The sequence below is a fragment of the Ranitomeya variabilis genome, chromosome 2 (genome assembly GCF_051348905.1).
Source record: "Ranitomeya variabilis isolate aRanVar5 chromosome 2, aRanVar5.hap1, whole genome shotgun sequence".
Classification (NCBI taxonomy): domain Eukaryota; kingdom Metazoa; phylum Chordata; class Amphibia; order Anura; family Dendrobatidae; genus Ranitomeya; species Ranitomeya variabilis.
Genome location: NC_135233.1, coordinates 86,918,347 through 86,938,852, shown reverse-complemented (window position 1 = coordinate 86,938,852; position 20,506 = coordinate 86,918,347). Strand labels below are relative to the sequence as shown.

At 44.1% G+C, this 20,506-nt stretch overlaps 1 protein-coding gene across 1 annotated transcript in view; it reads right to left on the bottom strand.

The window, feature by feature from the left end:
• Positions 1-20,506, bottom strand: part of LOC143804497 (thioredoxin-related transmembrane protein 1-like) — a 98,063-nt gene that overhangs the window by 7,113 nt on the left and 70,444 nt on the right. Inside the window, exon 6 of the mRNA XM_077282638.1 lies at positions 5,496-5,597. Coding sequence (XP_077138753.1) covers positions 5,496-5,597 — 102 coding nt within the window. The remainder of the gene's footprint in view (positions 1-5,495; positions 5,598-20,506) is intronic.

Sequence of the window (20,506 nt, the reverse complement as noted above, 5' to 3'; positions counted from 1 at the left end):
GACCCTTTTAAGCAGTGTCGGTCCCCACTGACCGAATACCACATGTGGCGTCGTGAACACAAACTTTATTCAAAACCACTTTTAGGACATACCCTTTAAAATGGGCACCCAGGTCCACGGACCAGGTCGCTGCAACCGTGACATCCCCCTGTGAGTAGCTGACCCGGTACTGAGTACACCACGGCCCTGGTGGGCGACTCATATACAGTAGGAGAAATACCTGGATGTATACTTGGAAGTCCACACAGGTCCCATGAATTATGTAGCATATGCTGGGCCAGTATGCATTACATAGCAAAGCATTTTTTATCACTTTTCTATTAAGAAGTGCAGATAAATAAAGTGTGCCATGTGTTTTTTAATATTACCTTGTTTTTTATATTACATGTTTTTTTTTTTTAATAACAAGAGCCTAGGAGCAACATATTCTACTGTATACCTCTGCAAAGTTATAGGTCAGCCCTCATGTTAGAATACACTGTGGTACTTACATTTAACATGCTATAAAAACAAAAGTGTGAACAGTGCCTTTGCGATACCTTTCCAGGAGGAATACTAGAGGAACAGCAAAAAAATTGAGTTCTAAGAAATGATGTTCCTACATTACTTTATGGGAAGAGTTTACTGATTAGACGTGCCAGGACTTCATCTGCTTATCATAGCATGGGAAAGAACATGAGCCTTTAAAGATAAACTCATTTAGACTTTGGTAAAGAGAAAACGGAGACTTCAGTCTATTTCTCATTTTTCTTAAAGCTAACTTTGTCACTTCTAGAAAAGATATTTACCTGCATGGATAGAAGGTTAATCTGCAGGTAAATAGTGTTTAAACTAAACAGCTTTACTGGAAGCGCAGCTACAGGGAGAAAAATGAAGATATATTCTCCCTGCAGCTGCTCGCTTCTAGTCATCGGAGTGGTATAAGGATCTGTTACTTACAATCAATGATCAGTTTACAATGATCGCACATTAAGCGACAGCCTGCACATAGTATATATACAGCAGTGTGCAAAAGTTGTAGGCAGGTGTGGAAAAATATGCTGCAAAGTAAAAATGCTTTAAAAATATAGAAATGTTAATAGTTCCTTTTTTTAACAATTAAACTACAAAGTGTTAGGTGTCGAGTTCCCACCGCTGCACAGGGGGAATCTCGAACCACATCCGCTAAGGTCTCCCATTCTCCTCCAGCCGTAGTGGAGCCTGCTCAGCAGAGACGTCGGTCCCAGCGCCTGGCTCAGGCAGATGCTCTACATTTGGTTACTGCTGCCCTTCCAGGTTCAGCCATTATAACCAGCACTGACCAGTGGCGAGCAGGCACTCCTGGGACTAAGTTATGCTTTTCTTCTTCTGAGCATGCCCAAGGGAAGACCTCTCATTGGAGGTCGGGGGTCACATGCTCAGGTCCTGTGGCAGCTCCTATTGGACCACTGGGAAGGTCCCGGAGAGCTACAGCTATAAAAGGTTCGCATTGCCATGCGCTAGTATAAACCTGCTATCGTGTGTGTGTGTGGATGTATGCCTGTTCTGGTGACTGCTCCTTAATCATTCCCATTCGTAGTGTTGTTGAATGCTCGCGAATGTTGGAGCTACCTAGCACCTGACAGTGCTATCCAAGAACAAGAGCACGATTCTTACTGGGTCAGACCAGCAGCAACCGCCAGTGCACCATGCGCAAATAGTGCGCTTTCCTGGCCCTACTCAGGGTGGTTAGTGGCGTCCGTCAGAGCGGCACTGTACGCACTCTCGTGCGGTAAATGTCTATTTAGTTTTCCCCTGGCACAGCAGTAGTGGCGCCAAGCACTAGTGGTCTAGAGGGACTCTTCCCCCACTCCTTGGGGAGTTCTGTGATCTCGTCCTAGTGCTCACTTTGCGGTTCGGCGACCCTGTGAAGCAACAGGGTTAGTCTCCTTTTTCATACCGGGTGAAGCTAACCCATGTGATCACGTTATACCGCCATATAGTGTCCGCCATTACTGAGCAGCAGGAGTTTTTCTGCACGGTGGACCCCGGGTTGCAAACACACCTGATACCTTTCATATTATTCTTAGGTGCGACTCGCTAGCCCTAACACAAAGTGGATGAGCAAAAGCAAAATCTGCCTTTAAAACAGCAGCACATCTAATAATAATAATAATTTATATATCTAGGATTATAGTCAGGTGTATAAATAACCAATTAACATGTGATAATCGTTTTCATATGATATATAGATTGAAGTACATTCATGAGACAGAAACAACTGTGCAAGGGGCTTAAAACTGGATAAGCAACAGTCAAGCTATGCTATAAGGGTGAGGTTGAGGATGCCGCTTTATGTCATATGTAATATATATAGTGCCTTGCGAAAGTATTCGGCCCCCTGGAACTTTTCAACCTTTTCCCACATATCATGATTCAAACAAAGATACCAAATGTAAATTTTTGGTGAAGAATCAACAACAAGTGGAACACAATTGTAAAGTTGAACGAAATTTATTGATTATTTTAAATTTTTGTGGAAATTCAAAAACTGAAAAGTGGAGCATGCAATATTATTCGTCCCCTTTACTTTCAGTGCAGCAAACTCACTCCAGAAGTTCATTGTGGATCTCTGAATGATCCAATGCTGTCCTAAATGCCTAATGATGATAAATATAATCCACCTGTGTGTAATCAGGTCTCCATATAAATGCACCTGCTCTGTGATAGTCTCAGGGTTCTGTTTGAAGCACAGGGAGCATCATGAAGACCAAGGAACACAACAGGCGGGTCCGTGATACTGTTGTGGAGAAGGTTAAAGTCGAATTTGGATACAAAATGATTTCCAAAACTTTAAACATCCCAAGGAGCACTGTGCAAGCGATCATATTGAAACGGAAGGAGTATCATATAACTGCAAATCTACCAAGACCCGGCCGTCCCTCTAAACTTTCATCTCAAACAAGAAGAAGCCTGATCAGAGATGCAGCCAAGAGGCCCATGATCACTCTGGATGAACTGCAGAGATCTACAGCTGAGGTGGGACAGTCTGTTCATAGGACAACAATCAGTCATACATTGCACATATCTGACCTTCATGGAAGAGTGGCAAGAAGAAAGCCATTTCTCAAAGATATCCATAAAAATTGTCGTTTAAAGTTTGCAACAAGCCACCTGGGAGACACACCAAACATGTGGAAGAAGGTGCTCTGGTCAGATGAAACCAAAATCGAACTTTTTGGCAACAATGCCAAACGATATGTTTGGCGTAAAGGCAACACAGCACATTACCCTGAACACACCACCCCCACTATCCAACATGGTGGTGGCAGCATCATGGTTTGGGCCTGCTTTTCTTCAGCAGGGACAGGGAAGATGGTTAAAATTGATGGGAAGATGGATGGAGCCAAATACAGGACCATTCTTGAAGAAAACCTGTTGGAGTCTGCAAAAGACCTGAGACTGGGACGGAGATTTGTCTTCCAACAAGACAATGATCCCAAACAAGAAGCAAAATCTACAATGGAATGGTTCACAAATAAACGCATCTGGTGTTAGAATGGCCAAGTCAGAGTCGAGACCTCAATCCAATCGAGAATCTGTGGAAAGAGCTGAAAACTGCTGTTCACAAACGATCTCGATCAAACCTCACTGAGCTCGAGCTGTTTGCCAAGGAAAAATGGGCAAGAATTTCAGCCTCTCGATGTACAAAACTGATAGAGACATACCCAAACGACTTGCAGCTGTAATCGCAGCAAAAGGTGGCGCAACAAAGCATTAAGTTAAAGGGGCGAATAATATTGCACGCCCCACTTTTCAGTTTTCCAATTTCCACAAAAATTTGAAATAACCAATACATTTCGTTCAACTTCACAATTGTGTTCCACTTGTTGATTCTTCACCAAAAATGTACATTTGGTATCTTTACGTTTGAAGCATGATATGTGGGAAAAGGTTAAAAAGTTTCAGGGGGCAGAATACTTTCGCAAGGCACTGAACATCATGGCAAAACCGAGCCAAGTGACAAGACACAAGGTCGTTACACTGCATCAGCAAAGATTTCAAAGCAGATTGGGGTTTCATGATGTGCTGTTCAAGCTCTCTTGAAGAGCACCAAAAATTATACAACGTTAAGGACCATAGACGCAGTGGTCACCCAAGCAGCAGAAGAAAGGCTCATCATGCTTTATTCCTTTTGAAATCAAAAGATTTCCAGCAGCTCAGAGCTGACAGCAACCTGAGGGAACCAGCTACACTCATCTACTGTTCGGAGAAGTCTAGTCAGAAATGGTCTTCATGTTAGAAATGAGGTCAAGAACCGTACCTTTGATATGGAAACAAGACCTAGGGAGTCAACTAAGATAGGAAAATATAGGAACTAGCGTGTAGAAAAATGGCTGTAGGTGCCCTTGACTGAGTGGTCAAAATGTGAAATGTGGATGTAACATAAGGCAGTTTGATGGGCTGAAGAGTGGTACAATAATGAGTGTCTACAGGAAAAGTGAAGCATGGTGGAGGTCCACTGCAAGTTTGGGGCTGCATTTCAGCAGATGGAGTTGAGAATTTTATTTTATCTAATGATTTCCTCAATGCTGCTGAATACAGGCAGATCCGTACCCATCAAGAAATACCATCAGGGAGGCTTCTGATTGGCTCCAAATTTAATCTGCAACAGGACAATGACCCCAAACTTACAGCCAATGCCATTAAGAACTATCTTAAGCATAAATCAGAACAGGGGGTGTGGGAAGTGATGATATGGCCCCCACAAAGCCCCAATCTCAGCATATTTGAACCTGAGATTACATGAACAGAAAAAAAATGATTTGCACCAGACTAAATCCACAGAAGATCTGTGGTTAGTTCTCCAAGATGTCTGGAACAACCTCCCTGCCAAGTTCCTTCAAAACCTGTGTGCAAATGTACCTAGATGAATTGATGGTTTGATACGGTTTTGAAGGCAAACGGTGGAGGCAACAAAGATTGATTTGATTTAGATTTTTCCTTTGTTATATGTATATTTATACACACACACACACACACACACACACACACACGTTTCATTTTATCCATATATAACTTAAAGGGAACCTGTCACCCCGTTTTTTCCGTATGAGATAAAAATACCGTTAAATAGGGCCTGGGCCCCACCGATCACCAATGAAATAGCACACATCGCGCTGTTTTCACTCCCCTGTGCAGTGGATTCGGGACCTTGGGCATGCGCAAACCACTACGCCACCAACGGAAAACTAAGCAAGATCTGGGGGAAGACACCACGCCCTTTTGACCAGACCAGCTTGATTGACAGGCGAAAACGGCTACTTTGGTAACGTATTTTGGCAGCATAGGTGGGGAATCGGGGTCCACAAAATACACTGTTGTAATGCACGAGCTGTGCCCTATTTAACAGTATTTTTATCTCATACGGAAAAAACGGGGTGACAGGTGCCCTTTAAGCACTTGGCACAGACTACACAGACACATGGAGGTGCTTTTACTCACACATGTAAAATGTAAAATCAGACAAGGCTTACCAAACCCAGTATAAGTCCAATCATCAGGGTGGCCACAATAAAGATGATGTAGGAGCCCCAGGCTGGAATTCCAAGAGGTCCTGTGAAGTAATTGTGGATTTGCTGAAATAGAAACAGAGCAAATTAAAGTGATGATTATCAAAAAAATGTGCCTTCCTACGTGTACACTGCATTATGTGACTTTTTGCTAGACCCGGCGTAGCACAATTGCTGCCTACAAGTGATTTATTTCTGCTTTGAGGTCAACCTGTTTTAGATTCTCCAGTCCATGTAAAGCAGAGTAATAAAGGTCATCGGATGTCAGCTCCTCATCATGACGTCACCTATTAAAAGTCAATGTTCTAAAACTTCATTGCAGCAGTTTTTAGAAAGAACACGCAATGAAAACACCGCTTCATCAGCATCATGTGAATAAGGTTTCATAAAAAGGGTCATGGTTTTCTTTGTAATGCTTCTTTCACACTTCCGTCGGTACGGGGCCGTCACGAAGCCTCGGCGCGACGTACCGACGGAAGTGTTTGCTTTCACATTTCCGTCTGTGTTGATGGGCAGCAAAGAGTTAGAGAGAGACATTTCCTGCCGGGCATGTGCAGATGGGAAACCTGGATGCGACGTACAGAAAAACATTCCCTTGAACGTTTTTCCGAGACGACGGGCCGCCAAAATCCGACGCATCCAGTGCACGACGGACGCAATGTGTGGCCATAAGTTGCGATCCATCGGCAATATAAGTCTATGGGAAAAAAAAGCATCCTGCGGGCAAATTTGCAGGATGCATTTTTTTCCCAAAACGACGCATTGTGACAGATTTAAAAAAACGTAAATGTGAAAGTAGCCTAACTTGTCTCTAATTGTACTTCAGCAAGATACCCTTGTAATAGATGGCTGAAATGGCACAAGTGCAAATCTGAAGAGCATCGCAGCACTCTATCACAATGACAATGGAGTTTCAGTCTCCGAATCCGTGCAACAAATATTTACTGACTGCATGCAGACATCTTGAAAAGGATGGCACTCTATGCACCAGAAAAACATGGCTGGTATGGCTAAGGACTTAAATGACAATTTTAGGGATACTTTTTTCAGCCACTAGAAATACTCCTTTCCTTTTTTTCTGACGAAGGACAAAGCTCCGAAACGCGCGTCGGGGTGTGCGCCGCACTTGGACCAGGGACCACCATTTCACTACCACTAGGTAATGCCTATTGCTGATTTCCACGTCCCCTTTACCCTTTCATATACTGTGCAGTTTATGTGCCTCGCATACATTCCTTATGATGGCTCCTATATGATTGTTCACCTTATATGTATTTTGGGATGATCTAATATACTGTGAAGTATTTATTGGATTAATGAATGTGGTATTGGCTTATTTTTTACTTATAGGCTTATCATTAAAGGGATGATTACCATCACTTTGCATTTTATAATGCACTCCAATATATTATCTACCTTATTATTTTCCCTGTGGTTCCCCTTCTCCCTCTTTTCAATCAATTAAGGCTGGTTTCACACTTGCGTTTTTGTCTGCAGCGTTTTTTGCACAAAAAACGCATGCGTTTTCCCCCCTATATTTAACATTGAAAACGCATGCGGTTTTTTTGTACGCGTTTGGTCGCGTTTTCAAACGCATGCGTTTTTTTCTGCATGCGTTCATTTTCAAAAATGCAACCTGTAGTATTTTTTTGCGCGTTTTTTTCGCGGCAAAAAATGCATTGCTGTCTATGTAAACGCATGCGTTTTTAAGCACATGCGTTGGTTTGCGTTAAAAACGCATGCGTTTTTATAGAAAAAAAACAGAAAACACACTGAAAAGTCACCCACCACCATCAAGGTGATAAAGGGATCCAAACCCTAACCCTACCCCTAACCTCACCCCTAACCGTTTAATGAACATTTTCTGACAGTCATAGTGCCACGTATTTCAGTGCCACGTATTTCAGTGCCACGATATTTCAGTGCCACGATATTTCAGTGCCACGATATTTCAGTGCCACGATATTTCAGTGCCACGTCTTTCAGTGCCACGTCTTTCAGTGCCACGTCTTTCAGTGCCACGTCTTTCAGTGCCACGTCTTTCAGTGCCACGTCTTTCAGTGCCACGTCTTTCAGTGCCACGTCTTTCAGTGCCACGTCTTTCAGTGCCACGTCTTTCAGTGCCACGATATTTCAGTGCCACGATATTTCAGTGCCACGATATTTCAGTGCCACGTATTTCAGTGCCACATATTTAAGTGCCACGTACTATAAATACTATAACTACGTGGTTATACGTGGCACTGAAATATCGTGGCACGTAAATGCGTGGCACGTAAATGCGTGGCACTGAAATGCGTGGCACTGAAATGCGTGGCACTGAAATACGTGGCACTGAAATACGTGGCACTGAAATGCGTGGCACTTAAATGCGTGGCACTTAAATGCGTGGCACTTAAATGCGTGGCACTTAAATGCGTGGCACTTAAATGCGTGGCACTTAAATGCGTGGCACTTAAATGCGTGGCACTTAAATACGTGGCACTTAAATACGTGGCACTTAAATACGTGGCACTTAAATACGTGGCACTTAAATACGTGGCACTTAAATACGTGGCACTTAAATACGTGGCACTTAAATACGTGGCACTTAAATACGTGGCACTTATATAAGTGGCACTTATATAAGTGGCCACTGATTAGGGTTAGGGGTAGGGTTAGGGGTAGGGTTTTTTGTTTTTTTCTTGTTTTCTTGTGTTTTTCTATAAAAACGCATGCGTCTAAAAAACGCATGCGTTTTACCGCGTTTACATGCATTTTTTCACACATGCGTTTTTTAAAAAAACGCATGCAGATAAAAACGCAAGTGTGAAACCAGCCTTAATTCCATGTATATTGTCTTTTTATACCTTTTTAATTTGCTTAGTGTATTTGTGTGGGCACTCTTTTACACACTGTGCCAACTTTTGCCACCTACTGCTTAATAAAGGTGTTAATTTTTTTTTTGTCTCGCTACTACTCTTTTGGGTCCATACTTAGAGGTTTTTTTGGTTCCTCCCACCCCGAATCATCTGCCATTCAGTCCTTTAAGTCACACATGTCACTAATTTGTGTAGCATATATTTATTCATGGATTTCTTTTATTCCATTTAAGCTGCTGCGCCTGTTTTTTTCTGTTTGTTTCGTTAAGTTCCGTATAGGCCTCAACAAGACTGTCCTCCAGTAGGTTAGGATCGGGCATGTAGGGCGTCCCAAACAAAATAACCCAGTGCCTGAGGTGTTTGGTCGCTTCTCCTAGGTTAAGCACTTGCATGCTCAGTTGAGTCGAGAGTGCATGTGTATGAAGAAATGAGACAGTATAGCTAATGAGAATATGGGCATTAGCATGTGATATTAGAATAGGAAAGGTTGTCATCAAAGCCTCTGTGTTGTTCAGCTTCAGACCTTGGGAGTATCTATCTATATATACACTACGTGGGCTGTGCTATATACTGCAGGAGCTGTGCTATATACTGAGGGAGCTGGGCAATATACATGGCTGTGCTATAGGCTGCGTGGGCTGTGCTATACGCTGCGTGGGCTGTGCTATACGCTGCGTGGGCTGTGCTATACGCTGCGTGGGCTGTGCTATACGCTGCGTGGGCTGTGCTATACGCTGCGTGGGCTGTGCATCATGAATCGTGGTATGTGTTAAAGAGGGGGGGGCCCACTGAGACTCTTTCGCCTGGGGCCCTCAAAAACCTGGAGCTGGCCCTGGCTTCACTGATCGGCTGGCTGGTCGTGACCAATCAGCGACAGGCGCAGGCCGGTCGCAAATAGGCGCAGAATTTGAACCACGCTTCGCTAATTGGTCGCGCCCGGCCGGCCGAATACTATGTATAAATTGCATTATTCTGAAAACTTCATAAATAAACTACATACATATTCTAGAATACCCGATGCGTTAGAATCTGGCCACCATCTAGTTCCTAATATAATTGCTATGATGGTCACTATCGACTTACTGGGCACTTAGGCTCGGGAGGGTTCACATCACCTTCTGCTTTCCGCTGAGCAGTATATTGGGGTCTTCCATTTGAACACTACAAATGCATGTGTGACTGCCGTTTTTCGACTGTTCAAATAGAAGCCCGACGGATTATTTAGTTCAAAACATTAGGCAATGTGAACCCTCCCTTTAATTTTATGCAGACTAATCCTACAAGATTGCAGAGAGGGGAAGCCAACCAGTGACCGTGCATCCGGCACGATGCAGCGGGTAAGAACGTAACTAATTTCTGTACTGTGCTGGAGTCCTGGGTTCAAACCCCACCAAGGACAACATCTGCAAAGAGTTTGTATGTTCTCCCCGTGTTTGCGTGAGTTTCCTCCGGGTACTCCGGTTTCCTCCCACATTCCAAAGACATACTGATAGGGAACCTAGATTGTGAGCCCCAACGGGGACAGCGATGATAATGTGTGCAACCTATAAAGCGCTGCGGAATATGTTAGCGCTATATAAAAATAAAGATTATTATTACTCCCCACAATGCAGAAAACAAAAATCCAATTTCAATCTCTATAATGAAGATGGAAATGTCAGAGTCTGGCTTGTTTATAGACAAGGATGACAGCTGAAAGAAAGAAGTCAAGAAATAAAAAAGTGAACTTGTAAGTACCTCTTATAAGCGCCTGCAGTGTCAATGCAACCAGCCAGACCAGTTTACTGAGCATTCGAGTCAGTATATAAGTGCAATCCACTGACAAGCAAAGAAATAACAATCTTTGTCCTCCAGCAATGCCGCCTAATGGCTGCAGGGAGGTCAGCTCATGTTCACAGTCATTAGGGTGACTATCTAACACATTCTAGTTTCCCAGCACTGAGAAGCAACATGTTACACGCTGCAAAGTCATCAGTCTGACAAGGTCACTATTAAGCAAAGCACACAGCAGCCATGTGGCACTTGTGATCAAAAGTCTCTAGTTACCGCTACTGCCAGGAAGCACGGACGACGCACATGCCCAGGGAAAGCTTATACTGACGGTATGTACCCAGTGATCACAGATACTGCGCTGGTCATTCAGGTGACTTGTATTTCTCAGCTTATGGACTGAACTAATGCCACTGCTGCCGCCACAGTACAACAGGTCAAATATGGGGGTTTGCAATGCAAAGTTAGGTGCCTTCATACAGAGGGAGCATTTTAGCCTCTACTGTATATTAAAGCCCAAAACACACTTCTTGCCACACTGCACACCGGAAAGCAGCTTTAGGCCATCTCTGATGCTTTTCATGTATTGCTACAACCATTGCACCATGTTTTTGCTCCACTGACCATCCATAATATTTAGGAGGCACTTTGAGACTACATTGTTTCACAATCATTTAGTCGTTGGCCTGAAGTGGCTGGGCAGAGCTTCACACCTACCACACTATCTATGCCGTACTCTAAAAATACTCAAAGGTAAAGTAAATATTTTGTTAAAATAGCACCTGTTAAGGGGTGGGAGGGCAGAAAGTGGTCATTTAGCTGATAATTTGCAGCATGCAAGAAAAATGGGCAACAGTAAGGTTGGAAGCAGCTTTGGCAGTGGCCAAATTGTGATGACTAGGCAAAGGTTTTCTAAAACAGCGGGTTTTGTAACATTCTCAGTGGTTAGTACCTACCAAAAGTGGTCCAATGACTAGTGATGGACGAACCTGTGGATGTTCGGGTCTCGCTGAACAGTTAAAAGAAAAAAAAAAAAGTTTGCTTCAGATACCAGAACAGTACCCGGACATCCATTGTTTGCCATGCTGTCATCTGCATGACAGTGTGGCAAACACTTGCTCTGATCGGCGGTAAGCTCATTACTGCTGGTCAGAGCACTGCAGCTCACATGCTGTCAGATGACAGCATGAGGCAGCAGTTGTGACCAGAGATAAAAATTTTACCTCCGGTCACAGGCGTTGGCTGATGGGACTACTACTCTCATCTGCCTTAAGAAATTTCTTGCTTCTTGATAACCAGCCATGATAAAGCTGACAGCCGAGGGTTGCAGCCCACAGCTGTCAGTTTTGCCATGCTGGTTATCAAATATTTGGAGTGGAACCAATGCAGTAATTTTTTTTTTTATAGTGCAGGCACAAGCTTTATGAATACTATCATCAGCTGGCGCCTGCTCTCGCTGTTATCAGTGACAGGTGTAGGCTGGTGGGAGTAGTACTCTCCCATCAGCAAATCAGGAAATCAATATTCCTGCCTTCAGAAATCTGGTGGCTCCTGACCGATGTGACAGCGTACACTGCCCTTCTGCTATTCTACCTGCGGACTCTCTCTAATGTTTGTTTGTCATTTTCCGCAGATTATTTTACTTTCCTGCTCACGCTGACATACTCTGGCCTTTTCACTGCCCCACAAATTGCAGCATTTCTCAACAAAGACTTTCTTTAATATTCTTTAACTTTTTTGTTCTTTTGCAGAACTATTTCAACATGTCGCACGGATCATGCTGATGTTCTTGGTTCACAAGGGGGCAGAGAGCTGTAGAAGAGACATGGGGAAGTGGAAAGACGAAAAGTTATCAACTGTGTGACAATGAATAGGGGATGGACACGTGGTTGCATGCCATGCCACATTTAGACCGGATGACGATATTCTACAAGCGCCGAACGATCGTTAACGTTATATTCTATGAGCACAGAGCAATCGTATCAACGCCAGCACAGCACCTGTTTACACAGAACAACGTGGTGCCCACGATGAGGTTTTGGTGAGTTTTATGGCAGCTATGGTAGGAAGGAGTCAGAACACAGAGTAAGGCAGCTATGGTAGAAAAAAAGTCAGGATACACAGAGTATGGCAGCTATGGTAGGAAGTAATCAGAACATACAGAGCATGGCAGCTATCAAAGAAAAAAAGTCAGAACACACAGATTAAATCAGCTATAGTAGAAATGGGTCAGAACACACAGAGCATGGTAGCCATGATAGAAAGGGGTTAGAATAAACAGAACATGGCAGCTATGGTAGAATAGAGTTGGAACACACATAGCATGGCAGATATGGTAGAAAAAGGTCAGAACACAGAGCATGGCACTTGTTGTGGAAAGGAGTTAGAGCACACGGAGCATTGCAGCTACAGTTGTGGCCAAAAGTATCGACACCCCTGCAATTCTGTCAGATAATACTCAGTTTCTTCCTGAAAATACTGCAAACACAAATTCTTTGGTATTATCTTCATTTAATTTGTCTTAAATGAAAAAAGACAAAAGAGAATGAAGCAAAACACCGGATTACTTACCGGTAATACTCTTTTATAGAGCAACGACAGCACCCACTTGAGAGAGGGGATCCGCCCCTTAGGAACAGGAAACCCTATGGAGAGAATAAAAGGGGCGGTCCCCCTCGCTCCCACAGTTGGGTTACAGAGAATGAGAGGAACCGCCCACCAGTATTAGGGTATGTTTCCACGTTCAGGATTGCTTCAGGATTTGGTCAGGATTTTTCATCAGTATTTGTAAGCCAAAACCAGGAGTGGAACAAATAGAGGAAAAGTATAATAGAAACATATGCACCACTTCTGTATTTATCACCCACTCCTGGTTTTGGTTTACAAATACTGATGTAAAATCCTGACCAAATCCTGATGCAATCCTGAACGTGGACACATACCCTTAGTAGGCAATCCAATATCATTGTTTATCTTTAGTTAATATAAGTATAGCTAACTACAAGAACCATTCACCCTTATCAGTGCTCTTGGGCAAAATAACTTATTAGGGAGGGAAGTGAAGGGGTGCTGTCGTGGCTCTATAAAAGAGTATTACCGGTAAGTAATCCGGTGTTTTCTCTTCGCCACGACAGCACCCACTTGAGAGACTTACAGAGATAGTCATTTGGGAGGGATCACCGTGTTAAAAACTGATCTACCGAAAGACAAGTCAGATGAGGAAGACAAGTCCAATCTATAGTGAGTATAGAAAGTAGTAGGAGAAGACCAGGTTGCGGCCTTACATATCAGTTCTATTGGAACCTCCGCTCTCTCAGCCCAGGATGAAGACATTGCCCGGGTAGAGTGTGCCTTTACAGTCTCAGGCGGGTTCTCCCCTTTTGCTGAATAGGCCAGGCAAATTGCGTCCGGAATCCATCGAGAAAGCGTGTTCTTCGTGACACTAGAACCTTTCTTATGGCCCTGGAAGGAAACAAAAAGAGCCCTGCTCTTCCTCCAGGAGCTAGTTCTGTCTAGGTAAGCTATTACGGCCCTTCTTACATCTAATGTATGGTATCTTTCCTCTTCCTGATTTGTGGGGTTACTATAGAAGGAAGTAAGGAAGATTTCTTGGGATCTGTGGAATTTGGTCCCTACTTTAGGTAAGTAAGAAGGGTCTGTTTTTAAAACAATCCTATCCTTGAATATTGACAGAAAAGGAGGATCTACCGATAATGCCTGAATATCGCCTACTCTTCTGGCTGATACTAAAGCAACAAGAAAAGCTGTTTTAAGAGAAACATATTTTATGTGGGCCGAGTGTATTGGCTCGAATGGTTCCCTTGTTAGGGCCTCTAGAACTAGATTAAGATCCCATGGTGGTATGTGGGGAATCTGGATTGGTTCTGCCCTTTGGCATGCTGAGATGAACCGTGCTACCCATCTGTCTCCTGCAATATTGTGACTATACAGAGCTCCTTGAGCAGAAACCTGCACTTTTAGTGTACTGACCAATAAGCCTAAGTCACGTCCTTTCTGGAGAAACTAAAATAGCAGAAATAGGAATTTCTGTTGATAGAGCTGCTGGGTAGAAAGTTAGAATTTTTTTCCATATTCTTACATATATGGTTGTTGTAGACCTCTTTCTACTGAGTAGAAGGGTATCAATCAATCTCTCTGAAAACCCCCTTAGTTTTAATAGTTGCCTTTCAAACACCAGGCTGTCAACCGTAGGCCCTTCACATGAGGGTGGTTGAAGGGACCCTGAGAGAGAAGGTCCTGAGTCTCTGGAAGGATCCATGGATCCGAGACAGACATGGCTCTGAGGCAGGAACACCATGGCCTCTTGGGCCAGAATGGCGCTATTAGAATTATGTTTGCTTTGTCTTCTCTTATCTTCCGGATTACAGTCGGAAGGAGTATTAATGGAGGAAAGGCGTAAGCTTGCCGGAATGTCCATGGAACTTAGAGAGCATCTAGGATATCGGGGTTGTCGGACAGGAACAATGAAGCGAACTTTTTGACCTGTCTGTTGTTTCTTGTTGCAAAAAGGTCTATGTCGGGAGTGCCCCACTTCTTGGCTATCATCATGAAGATACGCCGACTGAGTACCCACTCTCCTTGATGGAGAGTGTGACGGCTGAGGAAATCTGCCTTTGAGTTGTCCACTCCTCTGACATGCAGTGCTGACAGACAGATGTATCTCGGCCATAGATAGGATCTCGTCTGTTATAGACATGAGAGCTCCTGATCTCGTTCCTCCTTGATGGTTTATATACGCAACAGATGTCATGTTGTCTGAAAGTATCCTTGTGTGGGTTCCGTGTAACTGCGGAAGGAATTTACATATGGCATGATAAACTGCTTTTAGTTCCCTTTCATTAGATGAATCGTTCGGCTCACTATAATAGACCATTGGCCTTGAACTATCTGGTCTTCCAGATGTGCACCCCAACCAGTAGGACTGGCATCAGTAAAAATTATTCTTGAAGGTCTAATCACCCAAGGGACTCCACAGACCAGATGGTCCGGCTCTAACCACCAGTAGAGGGACTCTATTACATTTAATGGGAGGTATAAACGACTACTTAAATGGCCTTGTAATTTTCCTTCCTCCTGTAAATTGTGTACTGTAACTGCCTAGTGTGGAATTGAGCCCATGGAACCGCCGGAATGCATGATGTAAAGGAACCTAAAAGGGACCTACCTTCTCTAAGGGAGATTACAGGGTTATTAATCACCGACTGTACTTTATTTTTTATTACTGACTGTTTGGATTCTGGAAGGAAACATCTCTGACATTCAGAGTCTAGGATAAGACCCAGGAATGTTTGACGGGTTGTTGGAGATAATCTGGATTTTTCCCAGTTAATCAACCATCCCATTTCCTGTAGGGATGAGATATTGACAGTCCGAAGGGCATTGCTGTGTATTGAAAATGACATATTTGCCCATTGATCATGATTGCTACACGCAGATACTGCTGGTGTTCAATATAAATTGGTAGATGGTAGTATGCATCTTTTAGGTCAAGGACTACCATAAAGCACCCAGGAAACAGAAGTTTTACTGTGGACCTGATCGACTCCATCTTGAAGGTTTGGTTTTCCAGAAAGATATTCACTTTTTTAAGATTTATTATAGTCCTATATGATCCGTCAGGCTTTGAGATCAAAAATAAAAGGGGAGTAAAACCCTTTTCCCCTCTGATGAAAAGGGACTTCTACTAATATATTTTTGGATAGGAGATTAATTATTTCCTGTTCCAAAAATTGTTGTGGAGATTGCGACTTTAAAGAAGTCAATAGGAATGAGTCCGGAGGGACTCGGGCAAATTTTAATTTTAAGCCTGAAGTTATGAGGCTAGTTGCCCAAGAGTTGGATGTTACTGCACGCCATTGTGTGGCGAAAAAAGACAATCTGCCACCTACTGGCAGATCTGTACTAACGTGGTTTGTCTTCCATTTTAAAAGGACGTTTTCCGAAAAAAGAGCCTCTTTGTTTGTTATCTTTATTGGCCCAGCGGTCTTGGTTTTTAAAATCCCTTCTCTTATTAAAGATGGGCTTCCGGAATGCTCTCCTATAGGATGGAATATAGTTATTAGGGAATCCCTTTCTCCTTTCACCCGCCTTGGTTAGGATCTCATCTAACTTTGTACCAAAAAGGTACTCACCCTGGCATGGAAGGCCACATAATTTAGTTTTTGTTTGGGCGTATCCTTTCAAGCCCTTTAGCCACAGGGCCCGACGAGCCGCGTTAGTTATGCCTGCTGATTTGGCGGCCAACCTGATAGAGTCAGCTGATGAGTCTGCTAAAAATGCCGTAGCGCCTCTGATTAGGGGTAAAGAAGAGATCAATTTTTCTCTCGATAGGCCCCCTTTTAGACCCTCCTCCAGGTCATTAAGCCAGACTAACATGGACCTTGCCGAACATGTAGCCGATATAGCAGGTCTGCATGCCCCAGTACATGATTCCCATGCTCCTTTTAACAGTGAGTTGGCCTTACGATCTAATGGGTATTGTAAGGAACCAGAATCTTCCACAGGAAGTAAGGATTTCTTGGACGTGGATGCCACTGCTGCGTCTACCTTCGGGGCTTTGGCCCACATAGACATGTCCTCATCTTTAAAGGGATAACGCCTTTCTGATGAAGATGGTAACCCCTTCTGCCCCTGACTTTCCCATTCTTTTTAAACTAAATTGATTGGTGTTATTACGGGAAAGGTAGGTCTTTTCTTTTCTGACAATCCAGCGAACATTATATCCTGTGGTGTCTTAGGGTCTTTACTGTCTTTAATACCCATGGTGTTACAAACAGATCTGACAAGATTATCTATACTCTCTGTTGGAAAGCACGTATCCTGCTCCCCTTCCGAGGAAATATATTCTAGGGAGACATCCGTATCTTCCTTATCAGTAGAAGGATCTGACCTTGGAGAATTATACTTCCTGCTTTTAGTTTCAGGAATACTTTCTGAAGTACGGAAGGCTCGTAACTCGTCCCTGATCATCTGTCTGATGTCATCAGATCTTACAGAGGCTTCCTCACGTAAGGTGTTTTCTATGCAAACATAACACATTTTCTTTGCATAATTATCCGGGAGGGGCTGGGTACATAAGGCACATTGTGCTTCGTTTTTTCGGATCTCTTTGCCTATGGTGTATAGAGAAAAGAGGGGGCAATAATCAGCTTAATAGGGTGGGATACACACTCACCCCAGTGAAGCAGATGAATCAGGTACCGGCCGAAGAGGAGGAGATGAAGGCACAGGCTGGGATGAGGATCGGTCAGATCTCTTCTCCTTAGCGCTCTTTGTGGAGGATCTGCACCCGCTGCTTGTACTGCTGCGAGGTAAATTCGCTGTGTCTTCTATTGAAGGCACCGCTGAGTCCTGAGGTGAAGCTGCCATGCTTGGATGCCGGGGGATCAGCCCCGGCATCCTTTAATGCTGGGGGCCGCCATCTTCTTCCTGTTGAACCCGGAAGTCATCACCTCTTCCGGGTCGCGGCCATCTTGGATTACCTGCGCATTGCCCGGCATCATCTCTCCCCTTCTCTCACCCTGGAGGCTTTCACTTCACCTCCGGGGGAGTAAATTGCAGGCTGCACGCTCGCGCGTACCGCCGAGAGTGGCGTCGCGACCCCAGAGCGTTCTTACCTGCCGCAGGCCCGCTGATGCGTTCTCCTCTCCCGTGAGCCAGGCGACTCCCCGACCCTGGCCTCACGGTGCCTGCCAGCAGAGGGGGGAAGCTGATCCCAGGACCTCCGACGCTGCTTCCAGCACTGGAGCCCCTGCCGTCCTCTCAGGTAAACCGCGCAGGCGGCGTCCAGGCTAGGTATCCTCTTCTCCATGGGTTCCCTTAGGAATAGGAAACCAACTGCGGGAGCGAGGGGGACCGCCCCTTTTATTCTCTCCATAGGGTTTCCTGTTCCTAAGGGGCAGATCCCCTCTCTCAAGTGGGTGCTGTCGTGGTGAAGAGAAACATTGATCACTTCACACAAAACTCCAAAAATGGGCCAGACAAAAGTATTGGCACCCTCAGCCTAATACTTGGTTGCACAACCTTTAGCCAAAATAACTGCAACCAACCGCTTTCGGTAACCATCAATGAGTTTCTTACAATGCTCTGCAGGAATTTTAGACCATTCTTCTTTGGCAAACTGCTCCAGGTCCATGATATTTGAAGGGTGCCTTCTCCAAACTGCCATTTTTAGATCTCTCCACAGGTGTTCTATTCGATTCAGGTCTGGACTCATTGCTGGCCACCTTAGAAGTCTCCAGTGCTTTCTCTCAAACCATTTTCTAGTGTTTTTTGAAGTGTGTTTTGGGTCATTGTCCTGCTGGAAGACCCATGACCTCTGAGGGAGACCCAGCTTTCTCACACTGGGCCCTACATTATGCTGCAAAATTTGTTGGTAGTCTTCAGACTTCATAATGCCATGCACACGGTCAAGCAGTCCAGTGCCAGAGGCAGCAAAGCAACCCCAAAACATCAGGGAACCTCCGCCATGTTTAACTGTAGGCACCGTGTTCTTTTCTTTGAATGCCTCTTTTTTTCTCCTGTAAACTCTATGTTGATGCCTTTGCCCAAAAAGCTCTACTTTTGTCTCATCTGACCAGAGAACATTCTTCCAAAACATTTTAGGCTTTTTCAAGTAAGTTTTTGCAAACTCCACCCTGGCTTTTTTTATGTCTCGGGTAAGAAGTGGGGTCTTCCTGGGTCTCCTACCATACAGTCCCTTTTCATTCAGATGCCGACGTATAGTACGGGTTGACACTGTTGTACCCTCGGACTGCAGGTCAGCTTGAACTTGTTTGGATGTTAGTCGAGGTTCTTTATCCAACATCCGCACAATCTTGCGTTGAAATCTCTTGTCAATTTTTCTTTTCCGTCCACATCTAGGGAGGTTAGCCACAGTGCCATGGGCTTTAAAATTCTTGATGACACTGCGCACGGTAGACACAGGAACATTCAGGTCTTTGGAGATGGACTTGTAGCCTTGAGATTGCTCATGCTTCCTCACAATTTGGTTTCTCAAGTCCTCAGACAGTTCTTTGGTCTTCTTTCTTTTCTCCATGCTCAATGTGGTACACACAAGGACACAGGACAGAGGTTGAGTCAACTTTAATCCATGTCAACTGGCTGCAAGTGTGATTTAGTTATTGCCAACACCTGTTAGGTGCCACAGGTAAGTTACAGGTGCTGTTAATTACACAAATTAGAGAAGCATCACATGATTTTTCGAACAGTGCCCAATACTTTTGTCCACCCCCTTTTTTATGTTTGGTGTGGAATTATATCCAATTTGGCTTTAGAATAATTCTTTGTGTTTTTTTCATTTAACCCCTTTCTGACATCGGACGTACTATCCCGTTGAGGTGGGGTGGGCCCGTATGACCACCGACGGGATAGTACGTCATATGCGATCGGCCGCGCTCATGGGGGGAGCATGGCCGATCGCGGCAGGGTGTCAGCTGCCTATCGCAGCTGACATCCGGCACTATGTGCCAGGAGCGGTCACGGACCGCCCCCGGCACATTAACCCCCGGCACACTGCGATCAAACATGATCGCAGTGTACCGGCGGTGTAGGGAAGCATCGCGCAGGGAGGGGGCTCCCTGCGTGCTTCCCTGAGACGATCGGTACAAGGCGATGTACTCACCTTGTACCGAGCGTCTCCTCCCTGCAGTCCCCGGATCCAAAATGGCCGCGGGGCTGCATCCGGGTCCTGCAGGGAGTACTTCCGGGTCCACAGCAGGCGCTGGTGAGCCTGCAGCCCTGTCAGTCAGATTGCTGATCTGACAGTGCTGTGCAAAAAATTCCTAAATAAAGAAAAATAAAATTATATATATATATATATATATATATATATATATATTTATTTCCCATAAATACATTTCTTTATCTAAAAAAAACAAAAAAGCAATAAAAGTACACATATTTAGTATCGCCGCGTCCGTAATGACCCAAACTATAAAACTGTCCCACTAGTTAACTCCTTCAGTGAACACCGTAAGAAAAAAAAAAAAAACGAGCCAAAAAACAACGCTTTATTATCATACCGCCGAACAAAAACTGGAATAACACGCGATCAAAAAGACGGATATAAATAACCATGGTACCGCTGAAAACGTCATCTTGTCCCGCAAAAAACGAGCCGCCATACAGCATCATAAGCAAAAAAATCAAAAAGTTATAGTCCTCAGAATAAAGCGATGCCAAAATAATTATTTTTTCTATTTTCTTTTTCTTTATGTTTAGTATAAAAGCGCCAAAAAAAAAAAAAAAAAAAAGATATAAATGAGATCGCTGTAATCATACTGACCCGAAGAATAAAACTGCTTTATCAATTTTACCAAACGT